The 25,783-nt window shown below is 45.1% G+C and overlaps 1 protein-coding gene and 2 long non-coding RNA genes across 4 annotated transcripts; 2 read left to right on the forward strand and 1 right to left on the reverse strand.

Annotated features, from left to right (window-relative positions):
• Positions 1–1,508: 1,508 nt before the first annotated feature.
• GTPBP1 (GTP binding protein 1) lies at positions 1,509–24,711 on the forward strand. Of its 2 annotated transcripts, XM_038393309.2 has the most exons (13): positions 1,554–2,002; positions 2,696–2,807; positions 4,791–4,971; positions 5,762–6,110; positions 6,998–7,121; positions 17,802–17,916; positions 18,376–18,520; positions 18,664–18,846; positions 19,781–19,916; positions 20,799–20,977; positions 21,485–21,685; positions 22,284–22,325; positions 22,738–24,711. In XM_038393309.2, exons 1-13 carry the CDS (start codon positions 1,805–1,807, stop codon positions 22,828–22,830), a joined length of 2,058 nt encoding a protein of 685 aa, XP_038249237.1. In that variant the 5' UTR covers positions 1,554–1,804; the 3' UTR covers positions 22,831–24,711. The 2 variants fall into 2 exon arrangements, with proteins under 2 accessions (XP_038249246.1, XP_038249237.1); XM_038393318.2 differs by lacking the exon at positions 22,284–22,325 and having other exon boundaries at positions 1,509–2,002.
• LOC119852224 lies at positions 13,870–16,415 on the forward strand. The gene is made up of 2 exons (XR_006276826.1): positions 13,870–14,806; positions 15,324–16,415. It is a non-coding gene; the product is annotated as an uncharacterized LOC119852224 (long non-coding RNA).
• LOC122457336 lies at positions 15,052–19,887 on the reverse strand. Its single transcript, XR_006276827.1, has 2 exons — positions 19,752–19,887; positions 15,052–16,842 (listed from the first exon to the last, which is right to left on the reverse strand). It is a non-coding gene; the product is annotated as an uncharacterized LOC122457336 (long non-coding RNA).
• Positions 24,712–25,783: the final 1,072 nt, after the last annotated feature.

Raw genomic sequence — 25,783 nt, forward strand, 5'->3', positions numbered from 1 at the left:
AGAATCATAGGACTGGAAGGGACCTCGAGAGGTCATCTACTCTAGTCCCCTGCACTCATGGTATTATCTAGACCAGGGGTGGGCAAACTTTTTGGTCCAAGGGCCACATCGGGGTTGTGAAACGGTATGGAGGGTCGGGTAGGGAGGGGGCTCAGGCTGGGGCGGGGTACATGAGGGGGTGAGGGGTGTGGATTCTGGAAGGGGGATCAGGGCAGGGGTTGGGGTGCTGGAGGGAGTGTGTGCTCCAGTTGGGCAGTGTTTACCTCAGACAGCTCCCAGAAGTGACTGACCTGTCCCTGTGGCTCCTAGGCTCAGGGGTGGCCAGGTGGCTCTGTGCACTGCCCCTGCTTGCAGGCACTGCCCCACAGCTCCCATTGGCTGTGGTTCGCAGCCAATGGGACCTGCGGAGCCAGCACTCAGGGCGGGGGCAGTGCGTGGAGCCTCGCTGATTGCCCCTGCACTTAGCAGCCATAGCGACATGGCTGCTTCTGGAAGCTATGCGGAGCCAGGGCAGGTAGGGAGCCTGTCTTTGCCCTGCTGTGCCGCCAACTGGACTTTTGGCCTATTAGAATCTCCCTGATTGCTTTCAATAGCAACCGGGAGATTGAGTCAGATTCTGGGAGACTCCCGGCCAATGTGGGAGGGCTGGTAACTCTAAGACTACACTATCCCTTATGACACTGAGCTGTTTTCTTTGTGGGTAGAAGCTGCATTGGTTGCTCAGTGGAGCAGCTGGTAGGGAGGGAGTTTGCAGTGGTAACATGGTAGGTACTGTTGTCCACTGAGATACAGCAGTTGATCTGGGAACTGTCAAAATTGAGGGATTTATGGCCATCAACTTTCATAGGGGTCACAAGCTAGTCAGAGGGGGCAATGTGAAGTTTACCAACACTGGGTTTACACTAATGACAAGGTCTGGGACAGAGATTAGCCCTGACCTTTGTAGGTCCCCAAAATCATGGAGGTGGGAGTGGAGAAGCAGCCTGGTCAAGCACTGACAGAGTCATTGCATCAGAATAAAGTGGTTCCAGCAGATTTATTTCAGACTCATGTCATCAGCATCTGCCAAAGGAGGAAGACAATTCATCCCAGGTGGGAAATCCCCACAGACAGCAGGCCCAGAGTTTCAGAGTAGCAGCTGTGTTAGTCTGTATTCACAAAAAAAAAAGGAGTACGTGTGGCACCTTAGAGACTAATAGTGTGTATAATAGGGTGTAATAGTAGGCCCAGAGTGTGTCTTCTCATTTGATTGGTTCCTCCATATGTCTGTCAGAAAAGCCTACTCTCTTATTGGTTCGCTAGGAAACCTAAATGCCTACTTTTACTTTTGTGGGGGAAAAACCTTTGACCATCTCTCTGTCTCTGTCCCATGATAGGCAGAGATTCAGGGCCCACCCCTCTTTCTAAATCTCGTTTGATTGGTGCAGAATGTTGCTCGTAATGCTGTTCTCCTCTTCCATTGGTCACAGGGCAGTTACCACACAGAGCGGACTCTGTGCTAGTGAGGATATAAGGAGTCGACCTAGCAACACCGCTTCTACTTTCCGGTCTGCAGCAGGAAGCGTTGGCGGGGCGGAGGGGGCGTGGCTTATGAATAATTATGAGCACGGCCGTAGTTGTTATGGTTATGTTTAATTATTCATAAAGTTGCCTGATGATTGGCTGGAGGGGTCTGATTAATTATTAACAAGCCTATTGGCGGGCTTTCGAGGGAGTACTACGCATAGGCCAGGCTGAAGGAGTGGGGGTGGAGGGCGGAGCCAGGCTGAGGGGGCGGGTGCAGGAGGCCGGGACAGCAGGGAAGATGGCGGCGGAGCGGAGCCGCTCGCCCATTGAGGGCTTCCCGGTACCGGCCTGTATATTCGCGCCGGAGCCCAGCTCCCCTGGCGGGGCGGCCCAGGCGACCGCCTCCGCCCGGCCCCACCGCGCCGCCTTCGGCTCCGACTGCAGCGAGGACGGGGAAGTGCTCAACGGGGAGCCCGAGCTCGACCTTACCAGCAAGGTAGGCCCGGGCGGGGGAGACGTTTGGCTGCTGGGGAGCGAGAGCCGGTTCTCACGGCGGCTGGGGTTGGGGCGTGTCCCTGGCGGGGGCAGCGCGAGACCTGTGGGGGCGTCCCGGGGAGAAAACGGCCGGTCTCGTCGAGCGCGGGGAGAGCTGGGCCGGTGCCCGCCCCCCGCCGAGGCGGTGGGGCTGGGGAGCGGCGGGGGGCCGCCGGCAGGGCGGGGAGCTTCGCGCGGCAGGTGTCTCTGGAGCTCGCTGCTCCTAATGGCCGGAGAGCGCCTGGCCCGGCTCCTGGATGTGGCCCGGCGGGGATTGTGAGCTGGCAGCTTCTTTTTTATTTATTTATTTATTTATTTTTTAATTTACCGCACATTGCTGCCCTCTCCGCCCGCCCCCCCCCCCATCCCCAAATTGGCGCCTTCTGGGATCTTTCACTGGGCAACCCCAGAGGCTGATCTCCCCCACCCTCCCACTTCGTAGTGTTTAAAAGCAGCTCAATGCTCATAACCGGTGAGTGTCTCTCTCCAATACCTCTGTGCAGTGACTGACAAGCGTGCCCAAACTGACTGAAAGGGGGCTTTGGAAGAGCCCCCTTCCCACGTAGAGCACGTTGGGCTGGACTACTATCTCGCACTGTTTTGGGAATTGGCCCCCGGTAGTGCGTTTAGACTGCGTGTCTGATCTTCCCTCTAGTTAGCGATGGTGAGTCCGACATCGGAACAGTATGACAGCCTGCTCCAGCAGATGTGGGAGAGAATGGATGAGGGCTGTGGGGAGACCATCTATGTAATTGGACAAGGATCCGGTGAGTACAGCTTTCTTGTAAAGTTAGTGTTTGCTCTTGCTTCAAAAGGAAGTGTTGGTTCATCCAATTTGATGCTTCAGAGGAAAGTAGAATTCCCTCCACCCCATGCCCCAATATAATACCACATGCAGGGAATGCCCTGCTGGTGATTATGCTTGAAAACATAATTTGGTTACCCTGTTACTATTTTATCTGGCATAACTATAAATATTTGATAAAATGTGTTTGGAAATAACAGTGGTTAAGGTATAGGAGCTCTGGAGTTATAATGTCAGTCTCAATACTTCCTTCATGTTCCGAGGTGTCTGCTTTACCTCTGTCATTGCTTTTTTCCCATTTGTAAATTGGGAATACTTCCCAGGAGTGTATTAGAAGCACTTTATATTTAACTATCAACTTTAACCAAAATAGCTGCTTCTGACTCCCCTGTAGGCTGTCTGTAGTACATAAAGCAGTTCCTTTTGTTGTTTCTAAATGTAATGCCTTTAATGTCATATATTCTAGGTGTGGCAGCAGCCAGCTACCTTTGCATATTTGTGGTTTGCTGTTTTCGTACCTGATCCTTTAATATGGCTTTTATATATCTGCCCCTCATTCGTTCATTTGTTCGTTCTTTTACAAATCACATTTTTGAATGTTGTGCTAATGAAAAATACTGAATTTGACACACCTAGAGCATGAGATTCTTCCTTTCATAGCAAGTACAATTAGCTCATGGATGTCACCAAGGTCAGGAGCATGGTGGGTTTCAAAATAGTTGGACATGTACATGGATATTAAGAATATCCAAAGTAATAAGTTTTTTTTTTCATATTTACTATGTTTTGGAAGGGATATAAATCTCATATTTCAGTGCCTAAGCCAACCCTCAAGCTATGGAACAGTTAACCTGCCCCCTTGCAAGGTTTCCTGCTACCCCATAACTGCTTATTGCAGATTTTCTTATACCTCCTCTGAAGCATCTGGAAATGGCCACTGTCTGTCAGGACAATGGATTATGTAGACCACTAGTCTGATTCATTACAATTGCTATGCCTGCAGTACTGGGATAACATTGACAGTGTTCGGTCAAGCTTCCCATGTATATCAGTCCTATCTATTTTCTGTATCCCTGTTGCAGGGAATAACGACACCTAGGGAGGGAAGTTCGGTCAGTCAATTCAGTCCTTGTGCTTTCTGCTGAGATTCTCCATAAGGAGAATAATTTGTGGATTTTTTTTTTTTTTTTTTTTTAAGAAATAGGCACTCGCTTGCTAAGACCTGGGTTACAACTCCCAAAGAGGGAAATACAGATTTTTATATACAAACCTGGGGTTGTATTGGAACCAGTAACCTAGAGGAGAAAGACTTCATATCACAGCCACAATCCCCCCAAACCCACGTAGACTCCTTTTGAATTTCTTTAGTTTTAATAATGTAAAGAAAAACTAGACTTGAGATCTAGTCAGTCTTACAAAACATGTTAATAGTGCTTTTCAAAAGCTACCCTCTCCACTGCATCCCCTTGGTAGCTCTTTTAAAACACTTTCTCTCCCCTGCTCTAGTGTGAAAGACAAATAGAGGAAGTACAATATCTGGCTGTAGATGGGGAAACTGACTAAATACCCAGAGTGCTGTTAAATGCACAAAGTAAGCAAAATGAGAAATGTATGAATTTTTATGCTAATCCTTCAGTGATTTTAGGTTTTGCGTGTAACTCTAGTAGATAAAACACTTTCAGATAGTAGGATTTATTTATTGTTTTGGTTTTTTGCTGTTGTTGATAGTGACCCTTTAATTCCTTTGAGTCTTAAAATTAAGCCTAAAGTTTCCTTCAGGAATAGGCCGTTCTTCCTGTGTTTCTGTAGGCTGACTGGTGTCTTCCCCATGTGTATAATCAGTGCTACAGGCAGCTCAAGTGAAGAGAGTAAAATTACCATTTACTCCAGGCTGTTGGGAAGTGTTGCTAATCTTATTTCTTTCCCCCTCACAACTTCTCATTAGATGGGACTGAATATGGTCTGAGTGAGGCAGATATGGAAGCATCCTATGCTACTGTGAAGAGCATGGCAGAGCAGCTTGAGGCAGATGTGATACTTCTGCGGGAGCATCAGGAGGCAGGGGGCAAGGTGCGCGACTACCTTGTTCGGAAACGTGTGGGTGACAACGACTTCCTGGAGGTCAGGTGAGGAGATGGGTGGAGGCAGGATTAGGCAGCAACACAACCACATCTCTTTGATCTGAGCAAGTGGTGATTTGAATTTGGGTGTTGTCTGAACCCAGAAAAGACAGCTGTCTGAACACTCCTTGCTAATTGCATCTTTTTCCTCCACTTTTTATACAAGCTGTCTGTAATGATCTTTAGTTTGCACTCCGGTTCTTGGCTCAAAAGTTTCAATGTTTGAGTGACAGCCTCTGTTTTGAGCTCTCCCTGGGCTAGGAGCACTTCAGGGATTCTCTGCTGATCCATCAAAGAGTTATTTGGGGACTCAGTCATTCTGTGATTGCAGGGGATTCTGGGGACCTTGCTAGGAGTGGACTCTTTAAAATAAGTCAGATATTGGAATATGGAATCTTTTGCTCATCAGTCACCACTTCAATTCCAGCCTAATGCTTAAGTGTTCTCTTGATGGGTGTCTGATACCTTGTATAAAAATGACTTGGGAGTCTCAGTCCAGTTCCAGGTGGATTGGGTTTTCACATCACTCATACTGCCACAATGGCCACCCTCATCAGCATCAATAAAGATATTTATTAATACACAATGAGCCTTGGACAGTGAATTTCCCCAAAAGTGTCCCTCTAAATTGGATTGTCGTTGCTTATATTGTGCAAACTCTAAAAACGGATTTCAGGTTCTGGTGACAGCGCTCATCACTAGCTTTATATTAACATGGAAAATCTTTTCTAAGGGAAGACCAAGCTGACATTAACTCTTCTCCAGGTGTTTGATTACTTTATTCTCTTCCCGGTAGGGTAGCAGTGGTTGGCAATGTGGATGCAGGAAAGAGCACGTTGCTGGGTGTCCTGACGCATGGTGAGCTGGACAATGGTCGGGGCTTTGCCCGGCAAAAGCTCTTCCGCCACAAGCATGAGATCGAGTCAGGTCGTACCAGCAGTGTGGGCAATGACATCTTGGGCTTTGACGGTGAGGGCAATGTGGTGAACAAGCCTGACAGCCATGGCGGCAGCCTGGAGTGGACCAAAATCTGTGAGAAATCTACCAAGGTCATCACTTTCATTGACTTGGCTGGGCATGAGAAGTACCTGAAGACCACAGTCTTTGGCATGACTGGTCACCTACCAGATTTCTGCATGCTTATGGTAAGTGGCAGTAAAGCAGAGCAATATGCCACTGTTCAAACCTGTAAAATACCAATACAGAGGAGAAGTGGATGACTTTATTTGGGGCAGGAACTCTTTGTTCTATGTTTTTGTTACAGTATCTAGCACAGTGAATACCTGGTCCATGATGGGGTGGGGTGTCCTAGGTACTGGGCTAATATAAATAAAAGCCTCAGTAGGCAGAATATAATTCCCTACATGATGGCATGGCCAGGACTCCATGGCTGTGTCCCTGCTCTTGAGAAGTGCCATGGGATCTTCAATACCCATAAGTGGTCAGGATGTCCGTTTTCTTTGTCATCAGAAAGATTTCTGAACTTGGGAATACAATACTATACTCACTAGTTATGAGTTGACTTCTTTTCCTCACTGCTGTCTCTCCTACTGATGTGTTTAAAATTCTCAGGGTGGGGTGGGATGTTGAGGGGATGGGACCTGGAATTGCCTCTTCCTCCCCACACACAACAGTTCTACAATCTGATCATAGTCTACTGCAGAGGTTCTCAGACTTCATTGGCACTGTTACCCCCTTCTGACAACAAAAATTACTAAGTGACCCCAGGAGCGGGGACCGAAGCCTGAGCCTGCCCCTGCCCAGGCCCTGCCACCCTGGGCTGGGGGCCAAAGCCTGAGCTCCACCATGCCAGGTAGGTGTGAGGAAAAGCCGAAGCTCAAGGGCTTCAGCCCCAGGCGGGGGGCTGTAACCTGAGCAAGTGTAAGCCAGCCCTGGAGACCTCATTAAAACGGGGTCGTGACCCACTTTGGGGTCCTGACTCTCAGTTTGAGAACCGCTGGTCTACTGCATACTCTGGCCAAACTACCCTATGTGATCCAGCTACCTGCAGTTGTATGACTTTTTGATGCAGGTTGGCAGCAATGCTGGGATTGTTGGGATGACCAAGGAGCACCTGGGCCTAGCGCTGGCACTCAATGTTCCAGTCTTTGTCGTGGTGACAAAAATCGACATGTGTCCTGCCAACATTCTGCAAGGTAAATGTGGATCTTTGCCAGCAACTGCTCCTCTGTCCTCAGAACACTCGGTATCCACAGGCTTGCCAGCGTCCCCTCAACTGGGATGGTGAATCAGGGCTAATAGATGTCGCCTCCTACTTAATATGGCTTAGGCTGTAGCTCAAATACATTCTAGAAATAGTCCTCTTTTTTTTTTTTTTTTTTTTTTTTCCCAAGACAGTCCCCTCATTTGTGTTACAGCTCTCACTTCTATTGTTTGGATTGCTTAGTTGTGCAGCAATAAAATGTTTGCTGTGGGGTTTTGCCTAATTAGGCTGTCGGTGTTGGGTTAACTAAACCTTTGGCCCTTCTCCTGGTCTTCCTCGATGGCACCCACTTAGGTGATGGCCAGGATCCTGAACACTTCTTGGGCAGACCACCCCCACCCCCAATTGGGGATTTATGCTTGCTTTCACTTTGTACCTTACTGTGATTTCCCCAGCAGATCTGACTGGGGTCCAGCACCTGTGGTTAACTTTTTCTCCAGGGACTACAACAGTGTACACCAGTTACCAAGCAGACTTCATAAAGCAAAATAAATTTATTCTCAGGGTAAAAGCATTACAGAGGAAACCATATTAGCACCAGTTAATATGAACTTTTTTAAAAGCTTGGTAGAGGTCACCCATCACACTTATGGGGTCCTCGTGAGCCAGAGTCCTTCCAGCCCTTCCATAAGGGTTAGGGGATCCCTAGGCCAGAGGGTTCTGTCCACTCGCTGAATCAAAAGAAGGCCCCCATGTCAGTTTAAACTTGGGGCTTTTGGCATAAAAAGATTTTCTTTGATCCTTGGAAAACCCAGTTGGAACCTGTGTGTGTGTGTGTGTGTATATAAAGCCTCCCCAGGGAGGAGTTGTATGATTCATTTTAATCACCCACCTAGTTTTTTAGTTCCTGGAAGAGCTGTGGTAACCCTTGCTCTTGAGTTCTATGCAATCCCTTGTGCACATTGATACATAAATCATTCATAAACTTAATATAATGGTCCACAAAGAGAGGGCTTGTAACTGCAGGCAGTCACATAGACTTTCTGGGGAGAGGCAGCCAAGTGCTTTAGGCTGGAGTTGGGGGTTTCTCTTTCTCTCCTGATATCTAAATTTGAAGGGGGGGAAGCCTGCAGTGGGGGGGGTGTAGGGGATGGATATTTAATTTGAAAACTCTTGCTCTGCTTCCTGCCTGAAGGTCAAAAGTGACTTGCTTAGGCACTTCCCTTTGTTTTGATGCACACCACTGGATGTGGGCTGGCTCTCTTCCTGAATTTATACTCCTACTTTGATTTTTGTTCCTAGCCCATAAGGATTTGGCTCTTGTTACTTGGAACAGTGGGGTGTGTGTGTGTGTGTGTGTGTGTGTTTTTTTTTTTTTTTTTGATCAGAAGTTTTGAGAACCAGGAAGACTAGCAATCTGCCTGTTGTATAAATTCTGTCGGAAGATGCTTTCAGTAAACTGGACACTGAGCAGTACCTTTTAGAAATCTTAGGAAATGGAGGTGTAAAAGATGTTTGGCAAACTAATGAAAGCCCAGTCATAAAGCCAGTAACTGGGGAGGGAGGAGCATATTTGGTTTAGGGTAAAAACAGACATTTTGAGAATTTTTTTGTTTGGAGCCCACTACAGTGACGAGAAGGAGGTAGATGTTTAATTTGAATAGATGGAAGATGTGGCCCCTTTACCTTGAGCTCTGTATGAGGAACAGATGACATGGTCAGATGTCAGCATCTCCTTAGCCAAAACACTAGTCTCTTAGAGTTGCCTTTTCTTAATAACCATAACCAGGAGGTAATCTGATCAGCTGACAATTGTGGGATATAAACTAATTGTCACTTAAGTCCTTACCATCCCCCTTGTTTTCCCCTACACATAACATTGTACAGTTACATTGGAGGTCGTCACCTTTCATTAATGCATTGGGTCTCGGCCACTGCTGGAAGCAAGATGCTGGACTAAAAAGGAACTGGCTCCATCATGGCAGGAGAAGAGGGAGGGCAGGAATCTGATCTGAAAGCCAAATCCTCTGTCCTGGAACACTGACTCCTGCGTGTCCCCTATCTGGACTTCATTTTGCTCTTGGCTCTTTTATGCTAATCTCTGCTCCCCTCTTGGTTCTGTGGAACTGTGGTAATACTCAAAGTAAGACTGTCCTGTCCTATCATGGCAAAATCAAGTAATAATTCAAACACTTTCTAGTCCTGACCACTAATTAGCATTCAGCTCATAATGGGAAACTAAGGAAGGTCAAATCCTCTACGATGAGAGAATATCAGGTTTGGAAGGGACCTGAGGAGGTAGCCTAGTCCAATCCCCTGCTCAAAGCAGGACCAACCCCCAACTAAATCATCCCAGCCAGGGCTTTGTCAAGCCTGACCTTAAAAACCTCTAAGGAAGGAGATTCCACCTCTTCCCTAGGTAACCAATTCCAGTGCTTCACCACCCTCCTAGTGAAAATGTTTCCTAATATCCAACCTAAACTTTCCCCACTGCAACTTGAGACCATTACTCCTTGTTCTGTCATCTGCTACCACTGAGAACAGTTTAGATCCATCCTCTTTGGAACCCCCTTTCAGGTAGTTGAAATCAGCTATAAAATCCCCTCCTCATTCTTCTCTTCTGCAGACTAAATAATCCCAGTCCCCTCGGCCCTTGTCAGTCATGTGCTCCAGCCCCCTAATCATTTTTGTTGCCCTCTGCTGGACTCTCTCCAATTTTTCCATGTCCTCCTTGGAGTGTGGGGCCTAAAAGTGGACACAGTACTCCAGCTGAGGCCTCACCAATGCCGAATAGAGGGGAATGATCACGTCCCTCAATCTGCTGGCAATGGTCCTACTTCTACAGCACAAAATGCCATTAGCCTTCCTGTCAACAAAAGCACACTGACTCATATCCAGCTTCTCGTCCACTGTAACCCCTAGGTCCTTTTCTGCAGAACTGCTGCCTAGCCACTTGGTCCCTAGGCTGTAGCAGTGCATGGGATTCTTCCATCCTAAGCGCAGGACTCTGCACTTGTTCTTGTTGAATCTCATCAGATTTCTTTTGGCCTAATCCTCTAATTTGTCTAAGGCCCTCTGTATCCTATCCCTACCTTCCATCTTATTTACCACTCCTTCCAGTTTAGTGTCATGTGCAAATTTGCTGAGGGTGCAATCCAGGCCATCCTCCAGATCATTAATGAAGACATTGAACAAAACTGGCCCCTTGGGGCACTCTGCTTGATACCAGCTGCCAACTAGACATGGAGCCATTTATCACTACTTAATGATCTAGCCAGCTTTCTATCCTCCTTATAGTCCATTCATCCAGCCCATACTTCTTTAACTTGCTGGCAAAGATACTGTGGGAGACCGTATCAAAAGCTTTGCTAAAGTCAAGGAATAACACGTCCACTGCTTTCCCCTCATCTATAGAGCCAGTTATCTAGTCATAGAAGGCAATTAGGTTAGTCAGGCATGACTTGCCCTTGGTGAATCCATGCTGACTGTTCCTGATCACTTTCCTCTCCTCTAAGTGCTTCAAAATTGATTCCTTGAGGATCTGCTCCATGATTTTTCCAGGGATTGAGGTGAGGCTGACTGGCCTGTAGTTCCCCAGATCTTCCTCCTTCCCTTTTTTTTAAAGATGGGCACTATATTGGCCTTTTTCCAGTCATCCGGGACCTCCCCCGATCACCATGAGTTTGCAGAGCCATTGGCCATTATCTTTGAAATCACATTATGATTGTTAAAACTAGAGTGCATAAAGATCGATGACTTGTTTGAAAAAATTCATATTTAAATTTTCTTTTAAAAATAAACCTATTTAAAATGAAATCTGAATTTAATACAGATACGTGAAGGCCTAAACTTGCTTCTTAAATCATTTAAATAAAACAATATGCTGAATCTGTGAGCCTGTATCAAAAACTTTAAGTTGAAGGCTGGAGATCAGGAGAAAAACCTAACTTTTGAGAGAGATTTTATAAACATGCCACAAGAGATCATGCTGCCTATTAAGGGCTTGATCCTGTGGGGGATGCAGGGGCTGTGCGAGACACTGACAAAATAGGGTTACCAACTTCCTAATTGCACAAAACCGAACACCCTTGCCCTGCCCCCTTCCCTGATGCTTTACCTCCCACTCACTTTCAGCGGGCTGGGTCAAGAGATGTGAGGAGGCTGGGGCTGGGGCTGAGTGGTTTGGGGCTCAGGAGGGGGCTCTGAGCTGGGCCTGAGTGGTTCAGAGTGCAGGAGGGGGCTTGGGGCACAGGCTCGGGGAAGGGAGTTAAGGTGTGGGAAGGGAGTTAGGGTGCAGGCTCTGGCAGGGTGGCGCTTACTTCCAGCAACTCCAAGTCAGCAGGGTTTAGACAGTCTCCCTGGCTCCATGCAGCTCCTGGAAGCAGTGGCATGTCCCTGCAGCTTCTAGGCAGAGGAGTCAGGGACCTCTGCGCGCTGCCCATGCCCGCAGGCACTGACTCCGCAGTTCCCATTGGCTGGGACCGTGGCCAATGGGAGCTGCCAAGTTGGCACTCTGGCAGTGTGCGGAGCCTTCCTGGCTACCCCTGCACCTAAGAGCTGGATATGTTGGCCACTTCTGGGAGCCATGCAGAGCCAGGGCATGCAGAGAGCCTTCCTTAGCCCTGCTGTGCTGCCGACCTGACTTTTGACAGCCTGGTCAGTTGTGCTGACTGGAGCTGCCAAAGTCCCTTTTTGATTGGGCGTTCCAGTCGAAAACCTGACACCTAGCAACCCTATGGCAGTCATCCCATCTACTGGACCTGGCCTCTGACTTCAGGAGACAATAACATGTATCTCATCAGCAGAGATTCTAGTTTTGTGATTTTAAAAAATAAATAAATAAAATGCATGTTTTTCCACAATTAAAATGAGATGCTGAACTTTAGTTTCCCTAGCCGTAATATAGATATCAGTTGAACACAACGTTTTATTGATATATTTACAATTTTTAAGCACGTTTGAAGCCTACCTGTACCAATCATTATAATAAAATTAATAGAATGGTCCAGTCACAGTGCATTGTTTCTTTAGTGTTGTTGATGGCCCTGCTGTTTCAGCCTCTTGTTTTTTAGCTTCTTTTTATTCAGTTTGGTGCTTTCCAGGTGTTCTACTATTGTCTACCTTAGAATGTAATCTGCATCCTTGCTGCATACAGCACATTGCTATCAATGTGAAATTTGTTCTTTCCAAACTCAGTGACAGGGTCATTAGGGGTGATTTTTAAAGTTTTCAGCATCTTTTCATAACTTTAATTACTCGTGGAGGCTGAAGTGAGATGCGTTGAAACACAAACCTCTGTATGCTTTTGAGTAACTTCTGTGCACCAGAAGCAGTTTACTGGAGTATGTAAATTTAAAGCGCATTCAAAAATCAACCACAAGTGAGGGAGGTTGCAAGCAGTAAAATGTAGTTAATGTTTTTATTCTTTCACAAAATGTAAAAACTAAAGATTATCTGTAAATACAAATTCTGCATTTTTTTCCATGGCAAACTGATTTCTAAGATCCCTGGGGTACAACCTGGAACTAGAGTACCACTGTGTCCCCTTAACTCTCCAACCTGGGCTGTCTCTCCCAACAGTTTGCTGGTGACAAGCAGCAAACCCCTCCAGGCACTGTTATCACTCAGTATAACAGCATGTGGAGCCCTACACCCAGCTAGATTGATTTGTGAATGGCTCAGGTACGATTCATGCAGACAGAGAAAGGCACCAGCAAATATCCCAACCTGCCAGCCTTGTACACAGAAGTGTACCGTCTTGTTCTAGTCAGAAGCCTGACCCATGTAAGTTTATTATCCAGTCTACCCCTCCTTTGATGTGAAGAGGAGGCACACTAGCTTTTGTAAACTGAGCTGAGGTTTCCCAAGCACTTCAACCAAAACACACTATTTTAGGTAAAATATAAAACAGATTTATTAACTTTAGAAAGGTAGATTTTTAGTGATTATAAGTGGTAGGTATAAAAAGTTAGAAATAGTTATCAAAGAAAAATAAGTACACAGTCTAAATCTAAACTTTATTAGACTAGGCAGTATTTGGATCAAGCCATTTTCTCACCCCACTAGATGTTACAGTTCTTAATACATAGGCTTCCCCTTTAAGCCTGGAACCAGTTCAAGACTTCGTTTTCCCACCATTCTTGTTGCTTCTGGCGTAGGTGGGGGAAGAAAAAAGTCAAAGAATGATGCCACTGTTCCCTATTTTAGATCAGTAACAACCATACAGCAAAATCTCATAACTTCATATAAATGATATACATATTTTGACGGACCAAAGGGTTTCAGCAGACTATGATCTTTCATATGGTATCTTATGTGGCTTTGTATGAAATATATCATCATTGTATGATGGGTGAATATGGGAGTTCTAGGATGCTGCTTTGAGGTACAGAGTGCCACACCCTGCTCATCAGGATCATCTGTTGAGCCTACCTATGTGGCCTCATACTTTGGGCCCTACCAAATTTATGGACCATTTTGGTCAATTTCGCCATCATAGGATTTTAAAAAACATAAATTTCATGGTTTCAGATGTTTAAATCTGAAATTTCACGGTGTTGTGACTGTAGGGGTCCTGACCCAACTCTGAAGGCAGGAGTGCAGAAGTAAGGGTGGCTTGCTATGATATTGCCACCTTTACTTCTGTGCTGCTGCTGCTGGCAGACCGCTGCTTTCAGAGCTGGGTGCCTGGCCAACAATGCAGTTCTCTGTCCACCCTGCTCTGAAGGCAGTGCCAAAATAAGGGTGGCAATACTGTGATCCTCCTAAAATAACCTTGCAACTCCCCTTCCCCATGATCCTCTTTTGGGTCAGGACCCCCAGTTTGAGAAATGCTGGTCTCCCCCGTGAAATCTGTATAGTGTAAAAGTACGTACACACAAGACTAGATTTCACAGTCCGTGACGCATTTTTCATGACCATGAATTTGGTAGGGCTCTACTCATACTCCTGTTTTATAACTTTTCTCTCTACCTGAGCTCTAATTGGCTTAGTTCTCAAATTGTGAATATTTGACAACACTCACCATGCAAACTTACTCTTCAGCTCATGGGAAAATACTGATATGCCCAATATCTGCCCACCCTTGCTTCTGGGTGGTTCTGGACACTTAAAGTAAATGGCCTCGCTCTGTCTCCTTGCATGTGTTCATAGACAGATACAAACAGAAATCCATTAACTTCTCAACTGCCTCCCTCTCTCTCTCTCAACAAGTAAAATAGTGCAGTGCAAAAGGCATGTGGGTTACATGAACAGAAGTCTTGGACGGTTGTTAGTTCTTTCGTTTTTCTTGGGGTAGGAGAGGGCGGGTGAGTTATGTAACACAGCAGAAGGAACAGTATACGCAACCAGAAAGGAGCAACAATGGTGTCAAAGTAGGATACTGTGAAGAAGAGACAATGTTCTTCAGAGTGCAACTTCTAGTGTTGGCTTCAACACCTGGGAACTGGAAAATAATTGGCCATGGCTGCAGGTCATAAAACCGTATCTGGGAATATTTTCAAGAAACTCCTGTACCCCTGGATACAAAAGGAATGTGCCAAATACAGTGAATAATGCAACAAAGAGATGCAAAGCCTGGCTGTAAGAATGAAACAGCATTATGAAAAATGCTCCTCAGAAGGTAATGGCTTTGAAGATGATGATGTGGACACATCTTTGAACAATCTGGATCAACTGGTTAGTAAACATAAGTTTGCATCTTTCTTATGCATTGCCTGCCATGTCTTAATGTCTTAAATAACTTAAATTGTCATAAATTTGTGTTTTGGGTGGATTACTTATGAATTTCAAAATGCGTTCAAAATATAATTGGTATGTTAGTTTGTGGGAGTATTTATCAATTACACTTTTACTGTCACTGCTGGACTTCTGAAATTCTTTATTCCTTAGTATAATCAGACATCCTAAGTGATGACTTTCTGTTTAAAGTTTGATTGGGCATTTATGAATTTTAGCACTTAACCTTTTTTAAAATTTGTTTGGTATGTTGTTAAAGATAAGGGTTTAAATAGATTTAGATAATCCTTTGATTTATTTTCTCGATAAGGCTGGATGTAAAATAAACTGTCATTTAAACAGTGGTACAAATAGTAGTAGACAGAATTGTTCATTTACAATTTTTTTTTAAAGCAGTGCACTCAGCAGTAATCAGTGAGCGAGTGACCCCCCCTTTTTTTTAACCATTTTGTTTCAGGGTCCAGTTTAGGTATAAGGAGTTATGAATATCCATCTGCAATGTCTATAACTTGAAAGTTACCTGCTGATACCACCAGGAGTGCTGCAACTAAACATGTCAGACGGTAAATTAACTGCGTTAAGAAATGCATAGATGAGTTCATAAGCAGGACCAGCAAATTCCAGCAAGATAAAATGACTCCATAGATTAAAGATTGCTTGGTTCATTTATGCAATAAATTCTTCATTTCGGCTTGTTCAAAGCAAACACTTCATTTGACATAGTTCAGTCATTACAACCAGGCTGCACTGCACCTGGCCGAGCAGACATTGTTGAAAGGTTGTTGAATACAGTATGAGAAAAGAGTGTGCAAAAAAAAAAACATTGACCGGGAAACTTGGTAATGTGCGTCTTGATGTATGGACCAATATATGCAATGATCCAGTAATTTGTTTTTGTGTGACAGACAACAACCCCATCTTATGTTATTTTACAGACATTGACACATCAGGAAATGCCTTTTCAGCAGAATACTTAAAGTAGGAGTAAAAGCTGTAACAAACAGAACAAAAATTAAACAGTTGAGCACATAGCTTTGTTGCAGACAATGCTGCAAATGTAGCAAAGATGAGAAGTCTAGAAGAAGATAATGAAGGGAACCTCAAACTTATAACATATGGGTGTGCAATGGTCCTTGATTGCGTGTTTTAGCAAAGACTTAAGTACAACTTTTGGAATAAAGGAAAACACTTCTGCCATTGCGGAAAACTTCATAACAACCACTGTGCTTCAGCTTCACTGAACAAAGCATGAGGATGAAACTAATTCTCCCCCAAAATGTGTGATGGAATTCAGGGTTGACTGTTTTGAGCTATTAATTAAAAATTGGCCTCTTCTGATAACTTTTTGAAGAAAATCATAACACAGTAGATGGAACTCTCACAGCCAGTGTAGTTAACATTTGGACTAAAGAGAACTGTAGAAGATATGCTGAATATGGAAATAGGTTTCAGTATAGCCTTGAGCAAACTGCAGAAAGATTGCCGCTGTATTGCTGATGCTGTTGAAATTTGGAAAGAACGTCAAGAGACATTGAAGAAAGAAATACCCGGCAACAAAGTTAAATTTTCGGCAGTAAAGAAGTGGATGGATCAAGCACCTACTCCACCTCTTTCTTGCCAGTATTTTCAATTCAGAGTTCCAGGACAGATGCCCAACTGCTGAAGAAGATGCTGCTATGACTTGGGCATCCAGTAATCACCCCTCAATCATGCCAACCATAATAAATTTCAGAGTTGGAAGTAAACCATTCAAGCAGTACATGCTGGCTGAACTTTGAGTCCCACCACTGAATTGGTGGAAGTCACTAGCTAAGCACCAGGAACCAGAGTGTATTGAAGTGCTAAACCAGCTTTTGACACTAGTAGCCTCTTCTGCAATCAGGAAATAATATTTTCTTCATTTTGACTAATTCATTCAAAGTTGAGAAGTCAATTGGAAGTTGAAAGAGTATGAAAACTTGTCTTCCTCTTCCAGTCTATGAATAAAAACGAGGAGAGAGAGGGGATGAGATCTAGCTTTAAAAGTTTGAAGGACAGAGTAGGTAATTTAGGAGACTGTCTTATTTTCAAAAGACTTAAGTGAGTAGAAACTTAAGCTCCAGTCACTTTCACTTGTGCATATTTGAAAAATTTCACAGGCTGATTTGAAATCAGTTTAGTTCACAGGCTACAGTTAAGCCCTCTGTTCCTTTAATAAATCATTTGGCTGTAAATATGAAACATCTTTTAAGTTCATGTATCCAAAACTTTTTTTTGTTGTAATGCAAATAAATTTTATATGCCGTTTTGTGTTTTAATTAATTCCAGTTGCCATCCTGATGCAGCTTGACACAAATCATGAGCTAAAGCTAATTTTGTAGTAAATAAGCAATATATTACTCACCTTTTTTCTAACATACTGAAAATGTACAATTAAGAAGAATCTGAAAATACTGAGCTATATAATTGCTTGAATAAGTGTATATAGTTATAGTGTACCTTCCTGCATCACAAAAACGTGTACCCAATTTAGTATAAAGGGTCTGTTTAGTTGTAAATTGACATGTTTTAATGTAAATCAGATTGGTTGATTATAAAACAATGTCATCTTTTGTTAGAAGATAACTGATTGAAATCTAATTTAAACTGACATTTTCCATTTAGTGATTTAAATCACTAATTTAAATTGTCTCAAATTAAATTAATCCACTCCCATTTAAAACAGATCTCTAATAAGCCACCTTAAAATTTAGACTCGACTCTAATAGATGTATATAGAGGCAAATTCATACTTTTTTGGAACAGTTCTGGCTTGGCAGCAGGCTAGCTGTTATGGAAGATGTGATCCCCAAGTCAATTTTTTGGAAATGTGCCTGTCTCCATTAGGAAATCTGACCAAGGCAATTTTTAAAGAGGGGGGGATACTGCCCTAACTGTATTCATTTCACCCTTTAAGAAACTCTGAAGCTGTTACAGCGACTTCTGAAGTCCCCAGGGTGCAGGAAGATCCCGGTGCTGGTTCAGAGCAAAGATGATGTTATTGTAACAGCTTCCAACTTCAGCTCAGAGAGGTAATAGGAGTGGAGGGAGTGGTCTGTATTAGTCCTGTTTGGGGTGGAGTGTGTCTGCGTGAGACGATAGGGAGCAGAATCCCCACATCTTAGATATACTAACATTTAATCTGCTGCATAATACATCAGTTCCATAAAGGGAAAACTCAGACTGATCATCCATGTTTTCCTCTCCCAGATGGAAGTGAGGGGCTTCTGCTGAGCTATCCACATAACATGGAAGCACAGTGCCCAGACCTCAGCGCAGGACTCTAAAGCCCCTTTTCTGAATCTCACAAGGAAGTTTAGATGCAGTGTTGCAAAATTTCAAATATGAGGTGTTCTGCAACTAACTGCCTGCCAAGCTTTCCCCTGCCAGTACTGAGTATTTATCTCAGTCCAAGATGTTGATGTCTCCTTCAACTTTAATCAAGGTGAGGGGACTAATTTCCTGCTGTCTGTTGTCTGTCCCCCTTATAGGATGTGCCCAATATTCCAGATTTCCAATGTCACTGGTGAGAATCTGGAGTTGCTTAAGATGTTTCTCAATCTCCTGTCTCCCCGAACAAGTTACAGGGAGGAAGAGCCAGCAGAATTTCAGATAGATGACACTTACTCTGTACCGGTAAGGGGACTGGTGCTGGGAAGGGCTCTCTAGCACATTTGAGATTGGACCGGAGGTGGGCCTGCTGGAAGGGGGAATTCCATTACTGCTCTAACAGCGTGGTTGAGTGACTCCAGTTACCGGTGGTTCTCTCTCTTGTGCAGGGTGTGGGAACAGTTGTGTCTGGGACGACCTTGAGAGGCCTGATCAAGCTAAATGACACTTTGCTTCTGGGTCCAGACCCCTTGGGCAGCTTCCTGGCCATTGCTGTCAAGTCCATCCACCGCAAACGCATGCCTGTGAAGGAGGTGCGTGGTGGCCAGACTGCCTCCTTTGCTTTGAAAAAGGTGAGTGTGTGTATGGGGAGGGGGTCTGCCCTAGTTCCTGATCTCAAGAGCCTTGCTTCTTCAGGGTACTTTCTAATCCTGGTTAAAATGAGATTGCTTCCACCAACGCCGAAGGGCAGGGGGAGAGTTCATCTACCAGCACCATAAAGTCCCATACAAATTGAGTGGATGATATTCCACATCCCACTCCCTTTTCAAGTGTTGTCACCAGTCTCATAATTCTGTGCCTTTATCCTGAGCTGTGTTCTCACTAGATAGTCTAATGTAGTAGGTGTGGCTTGTAGGAGATCGCTCATTAAATAAAAGTGTTGCAAGGAATCACTCTTGTCAGAACTAAGCTAATGTCCTAGGCCTGGTCTATGTGTAGTGTCTGCACCAATTTAACTTTCCGTTAGGAGTCTGACTTTAGGTTTTTTTTACCAAGAGTTATGTTGGTACAAGCCCTAGTACCTAGGGATAATGGTGCCTCGTATAACTGCATCCATATTAGTGGTGTTGCACTGGTTTCAAATCGATATAGTAAAAACTGTACAAAAACTGTGTAAACAAGCCTTTAGCATAGTGCTAGTGGGCATTGTGCTGTTGGAAGGAGTGTCTGTCTGAATGACAGGTAAAAAGGACTCTTAGCTATATTAACCCCAGTGTCCTGCCCAAAATTCAATTTTGGGTAATCACATTCTTCTGTCTACAACTTCTTCAAAAGTTTCAGCTGCAGTCATTCTTTGGAACCCCTGCATAACGTTGTATGCTGCTGAACAGCTATCCCATTGTATCTCAGAGGTGGCTGCATTTCAGTGGGTGAGAGTAGTCATTGATCTGTAAAATGCCTTGAGATCCCTCTGGATGAAAGGAGCAAAAGAAATGAACTTATTCTTGTAGGAAGCATGATAAGCATGATTCTTAACTCTTGTCTTTTTTTCTGTTTCCTCCTTAGATCAAGCGTTCCTCCATCCGGAAAGGCATGGTGATGGTGTCCCCCCGGCTGAATCCACAAGCCTCCTGGGAATTTGAAGCAGAGATTCTGGTGCTGCATCATCCCACCACCATCAGCCCACGCTATCAGGCCATGGGTAGGTGTAGCAGCTTTCTCTGACCTTTAGATCCCAGTTGCACAGCTCACAGTTGTAGACTTCTGCTTTAGCCTTAGGCTGCTTAATCCACCTGTGATTTCTGCTTTATCCAGGATGTAGGGCATAGTTCCTTGTATTAACTTCCCCAATTCCATTATGGGTGAGAGAGCAGATCTAGAAGAGCAAGGATTGCTGCCGGTAAGAACCAGTGTGCTTGGGAAGAGGAAAGCCTACACAGTGGCTACCACGAGTCAGCATTGTCTGTAGCCCAGTGGTTCTCTATCTTCATCATTTGCACAACAAACTGCCTGAGACACTGAGGGCAAAGAAAAAGCCCCAGCTGGTCTGTGCCAGTCAACTCTGGCTCATGGGGCTCAGGCTGAGGAGCTGTTCCCTCGCTGTGTAGACTTCTGGGCTTGGGCTGGCTCTGGGATTCTCTCACCCCACAGGGTCCCAAATCTCTGCAGGGCTGCAGCTCGAGCCTGGAAGTCTAAACAGTGATGGAACAGCCCTGAAGTCCGAGTTGACTGGCACGGGCCTGCTGCTGGTTTTTCTTGTCTGTGTAGACATACCCTATTCTTCTCAATACTACAGTCCCCCGCTGTTTGGTTCTTAATGCCTCAGTGCGTAGTCACTAGGAAAGTCAGTGCAGAACAGTTTGAGACCCACTGCTGTATCCAATACTTAGCTTCTTTTCTGAGCAATAAACAAATGCATCTGTAGTGTCAACTTTGCACTGATTAGAATACAATAGGTTTCTTTCATTCTGAACTCAAATGTGCTGTGGATAGATTAGCAGTAATGACCTTGGACTCTAATCTGAGGCTTGTTCCACTAGTGGCATTTACTACTTGAGAGCCTCTGGTACATTATCATTTACAGTGCATTGTGGCAGCATCCGTCAGACAGCCACTATCCTCAGCATGGACAAGGATTGCCTACGGACAGGGGACAAGGCTACAGTGCACTTCCGCTTCATCAAGACCCCCGAATACTTGCATATAGACCAGCGGCTGGTCTTTCGTGAGGGCCGTACGAAAGCAGTGGGTACTATCACCAAGGTAAAGGCCGAGGAGCCAGACCCTTGCCATTTTGCTTTCTCAGTAAACCTTTACTCCTATAATGAGGAAACAAGTAGGGGAATCAGGGAATGGAAGGATATAATTTCACTATCTTGGTTGCCAATTTCAAGCAAAACTCAGGCTAGTGGCGAGCAGCATGTATTGCAGTCTGATGGCCATCGGGCCTGTGTGAAACTGACTGCATTTGGAGGCTGCGGGTGTCTTTGTCTTCCAGAGACAGGTGTCCCCCGGACATGAAGGACTGGATGTGCTATAGAGACTGAACACCCCTCTCAGCCCTACATAGCTTCTCCAGGGCAGCTCTGAGGCACGTTGATGGGCCAGTGTGGGCAACTGTGGGCTGATGCTAGCTATATAGTTCACTTTGTGGCTAGTGGAAGTAATTCTCTAAGCACTCCTCACTTTCAAAAAACCCTGAAGTTTTGAACCTTGCCTGGCTGGCCCTGCAATTTTAATGCTGTGTATTCTTCCATCTGTACCCGGCAGTTACTCCAGACCACCAACAACTCTCCAATGAACTCCAAGCCGCAGCAGATCAAGATGCAGTCAACAAAAAAAGGACCCCTTACGAAACGAGAGGATGGTGTGCCCCAGGGTGGGACAGCAGCCGGGGGAGCCCTGGTGGGGGATGATGCCACCTCATCAGGAGCAACACCATCAGTATCTTCTAGTGCCCTGCAACCACAGGTTAGCAAAAGACATCGAAGTATCTTCTGGCTAGTCACATCCTCCTTCCTGCCAGCTGTTTGTCTCAGCCCCATAAAACATCAGCATTGCTCCCCCTTCTTGGGACTGTTCCCTTGGCAATAACAAATTATATGGGTACAGCCAGCAGTGCCCCAGCAAGGAACTAGACCCCCTGATAACTGAGAAAATCCTGACAGCTCATTGATGTCAGCTTGTCCTCTCAATGGAACATTTGTATTCAGTGCCGAGGAGCCCTTGTTGTGGGCCAGAGCCCCATTGTGCTAGGTGCTGTGCAAACACATAGCACCTGCCACAATGAACTCACAGTCCAAGTAAGGGCATTAGACCAGCCGTCTCACTTCCCTTTGGTCAAATCACACTTAGACCACGGAGCCTGGCTTGGAAAGAGACAGCGTTCTTTCCCTCAGTTCATGTCTCTGTATGCCTTTCTGTCTCCTCTTTGCTGCGGTGTCATTGGATAAAGGGCTGCACTCCCAGCCTGTTATGCTTGCTCTGTATTTTTGCCCTGTCCCTTGGGTGTGTTTGTGGCTGTGCTCTTGCTCATCTCTGCTTCTCTCTTCCTGCTGTTTTCCTTCAGACTGCACTGGATGAAGAGCCCCACAACCGAGAGGGCAATAAGGTATTTTTGCACCCTGACAGCTGATTTGAGATAAGTGGGCTTGCTAGCTTGATTCTGGGAACAGAGTCATGTTAGCAAAACAATCCTGGAGGCTTTCTGCTTCCATCACCCACAATATGGAAACCCAGGTCCTTGATTTCTGAAATCGTGAGCACCTTCAGCTTCCATTGACTTCATAGGAGTTAAGAGTTCAGAGCTTCTGTAAATTGAGTCCCTAAAAGACTAGAACTAAAGTTTACTAGCTTCTGCTTGTCTCCTTGCTACCTGCAATAGTAGGAAACTGATCCTGTGAGAGGTGCTCCCCTGCTGCCCTAGCAGTGAGAGTGCAGGTAGAACACTTGCCTCAGTTCTGTTTGTCACTTTTGATTTTTTGGGGTCATCACAAACTAAAATTCCTCTTCTTGTTTTCCAGTCGAAGGTTGGAGGAGGGGGCCGGCGACGTGGGGGCCAGCGCCATAAAGTGAAGTCTCAGGGGGCTTGTCTGACTCCTGCCAGTGGCTGCTGAATATCCTTTTTTCCCTACCCTCTGAGGAATTCTCCCCCTCCCTCCATTTTTTAGCCAAGAGATCCAGAGCAGCTTAAACCAAACCCCATCCAGCTGATCTGCTGCAGAAGAACCTTCCCTCCCTAGGAATGACAGAGGGGTTGTAACTTATAAGCTAACGAAGGTGACAAGACATGCGGAACTGATCGACTGACACCTTCCTTCTCCTCCTACCGCAACACACTTTTGTACAACCTGGGCTCTTAGTCTTTATTATATGTGCATGAAGATGAGGAAAATCCAAATATATTGGAGAAGAGCCACTTGGCTGCTTCCCTTTCCCCATCTGGTCCTGTCTGTTTAACCTTCTACACTGTCCCCATTGGCATTAGAAGACCTGAAATTCCAGGATTAAAATGTGCTGAATGGTGGGTGGTTGTAGGGAGCAGCAATTCCTCACTCTCTGGTAAGGTGTCAAATGAGTTCTGGACTCTCCCTGTCTTAAACTGTTTTTTAAATGGGTTAATTTTAATGTGGCAGTGACTGCAATTTGGAGGGGGATGCAGAAAACTGAACAGACGGACCTTAAAGAGGAAGGTGAATTCAAGAGAGATCCTTGACCTTAAGTAGGTATGTTTAAATGTTTTTTCTTAATACTTCTTCCTCTCCTCCCCAAATATAAGGCTAATAGCTGTTACAACTTTAATCAGAGGTAGGATTAAGTACAGAGGTTACTTGCCCTCCTTCCTTTTCTAACCTCTGTTCAATGCATGCTGGAACAACTCTTACTTACCCATCAAGGTCCTGGCAGCAGTGACATAGTGAGAATGTTTCCAGACTGCTCTGTGGTGCAGGAACACTGTGTGGCTTGTGACCAGCATAAGTCTCCCATCTGAATAGACAATGATCACAAGTGGACTAGCCCTTTCGGGTCTGGAGACTGAAAACAAATGCCGCCCTCATTTGACTTTGCCTGCTCCAAGTGCTTTCTCTCCTGGAACTCACAGGCCAAGCTTTGCCATGGCAGTTGTAAGATTGGTCAGTCCCACTCTTTGCAGAAGAGGGAAGTGATTAGTTGGTACCAACCTGAGGGAAGCACTTTCAGCCTGGGGAGCCCATGGAGATTTATTTTATTTTATTTTTTAAATAAAGTTCTAACTTCTTGGACAAGCCCTCCAGGACACTCCTTCTGAAGTGATTTATTTTATCAGTATCATGTCCTTTTACCTCAGGCTTTGGAACTGGTCACCTCCCAATTTGTTCTTCTCTCCCTCCCATCCCTGCCTCTTCAAAAGATGAGGTCCCTTGAGGATAATGCTCATCTTCCACTGACTAATGGGAAGCTTAATATCTTGAGGGAGGAGGCAGAGCTATTACTTTCTACTCAGAATGAAGTGAGTCACTGTTTGTTGTTTCAGAGAGCCTCCACCTTGGGAAGCTGTTAACTAGAGAGACTTAAAGCCTAAAGCCATCTTTGAGGGCAAACCGAATGGAAGTGAGGAGGTAGAGTAGGGTCCTTCCTGAGCCAGTTGCGGAACTGCCAGAGCTCTCTGGGGAGAAAGCATAAGTAGCTACACTATTAATAACACACCAATTGTGAAGGCATGTGAAGTGTTGCTAGCAAAATATGGGGGCCGGCTTCATTCATGCCCAGGCCCTGTAGTAGCATTAAAACTGCTCTTCAGGGAGGCAGAGAACTCTAGGCATTCTTCATTCCTGAGCCCGTTTTCCTCTTTCTTCATTCCTTGTGTCCCAACTGAAAGAGGGAAGCCTAGGGCCTGAAGAGGATTTATATCAATTCATGCTAAGGAGGTGGTGTAATCTCCTTTTTGTTGTGACCAGCATACAAGGATCACTGAGACTGGTGTGATGTATAAAATAAAAAGTTTGTTCTAAGTTAAATAGTGTCTTTTGCTTTAAGTGCTCTTAAATGTTAATCATGGGAACGGCCATCACTTACCCCTGAATCCTTGTAAAGTCCTGCCCCTTACTCTACTCTAATCTAGGTATGAGAGCAGTGTCTGTATTTGTAGGGGGATAGGTTCCAGATGAGTACTGGTGAAGTTAGGCTGCTTTCCCATACAAGGGGAAGCTGTAGGGATGGTATACGGGGACAGGGTTGAGAACCATGGCTCACCTAGAGCTCATGGTGTAAGACATGCTTTCAGTTTGAAGGGTTGGAGATGCTGGAGCAGCTTAATCTGAGCCCACTTCTCTTCTACAGGTAGATTAAACCAGGAGCTCTCAACCTTTCCAGATTACGCTACTGTCTGATTTATCTTGTATATCCCCAAATTTCACCTCATTTAAAAACTACAAAATGAGACATAAAAATACAATGGTGTCACAGCCACCTGCTTACTGACAAATTGCTGACTCATTTTTACCATGTAATTATAAATCAATTGGAATATAAATACTGTACTTACATTTCAGTGTGATACTTGAGCCCGTTTTTCACTTGTAAGCCTTCTCATTCTGGGAAGCAGTGAAGTGACAGTAACAGTTAAGTTTCTCTCTACATTGAGTCTATTCCTACTCTCGGGGCTGGCGTTAGGGAGTGGCAACCAGAGCAATTGCCTGGGGCCCCAAGCCACAGGGAATCCCTGCAAAGCTAAGTTGTTCGGGCTTGGGCTTTCTGCCCTGTGCCCCAGTGAGTCTAATGCCAGCCCTGGCAACCCCATTAAAACAAACTCTTTACGATGTGGTCACAACCCAGTTTGAGAACGGCTGATATAGTATATAGAGCAGTATAAACAAGTCTGTCAGTATGAATTTTAGTTTGCTAGTGCTTTTTATGTAGCTTTTTGTAAAACCAGGCAAATATCTAGATGACATGCCCCCTGAAAGACCTCTGCATACCCCTGGTTGAGAACCGCTAGACTAAACCCTATATCTCTGGCCCTTTTGCAGTGGAGGATAGAACCTAATCAAATCGTTAGTACCTATTCAAACTGCAAAAAAAAGTGCTATT

Source organism: Dermochelys coriacea, chromosome 1 (assembly GCF_009764565.3).
Source record: "Dermochelys coriacea isolate rDerCor1 chromosome 1, rDerCor1.pri.v4, whole genome shotgun sequence".
NCBI lineage: Eukaryota > Metazoa > Chordata > Testudines > Dermochelyidae > Dermochelys > Dermochelys coriacea.

Bases quoted from the DNA above. Each gene is read 5' to 3' on its own strand.
- GTPBP1 (XM_038393309.2), top strand. From the start codon at position 1,805: ATGGCGGCGGAGCGGAGCCGCTCGCCCATTGAGGGCTTCCCGGTACCG. The intron at 4,972-5,761 runs GTGAGGAGATGG...TCTTCCCGGTAG, and splicing joins AACGACTTCCTGGAGGTCAG to GGTAGCAGTGGTTGGCAATG. The intron at 17,917-18,375 runs GTAATAGGAGTG...TCCCCCTTATAG, and splicing joins TCCAACTTCAGCTCAGAGAG to GATGTGCCCAATATTCCAGA.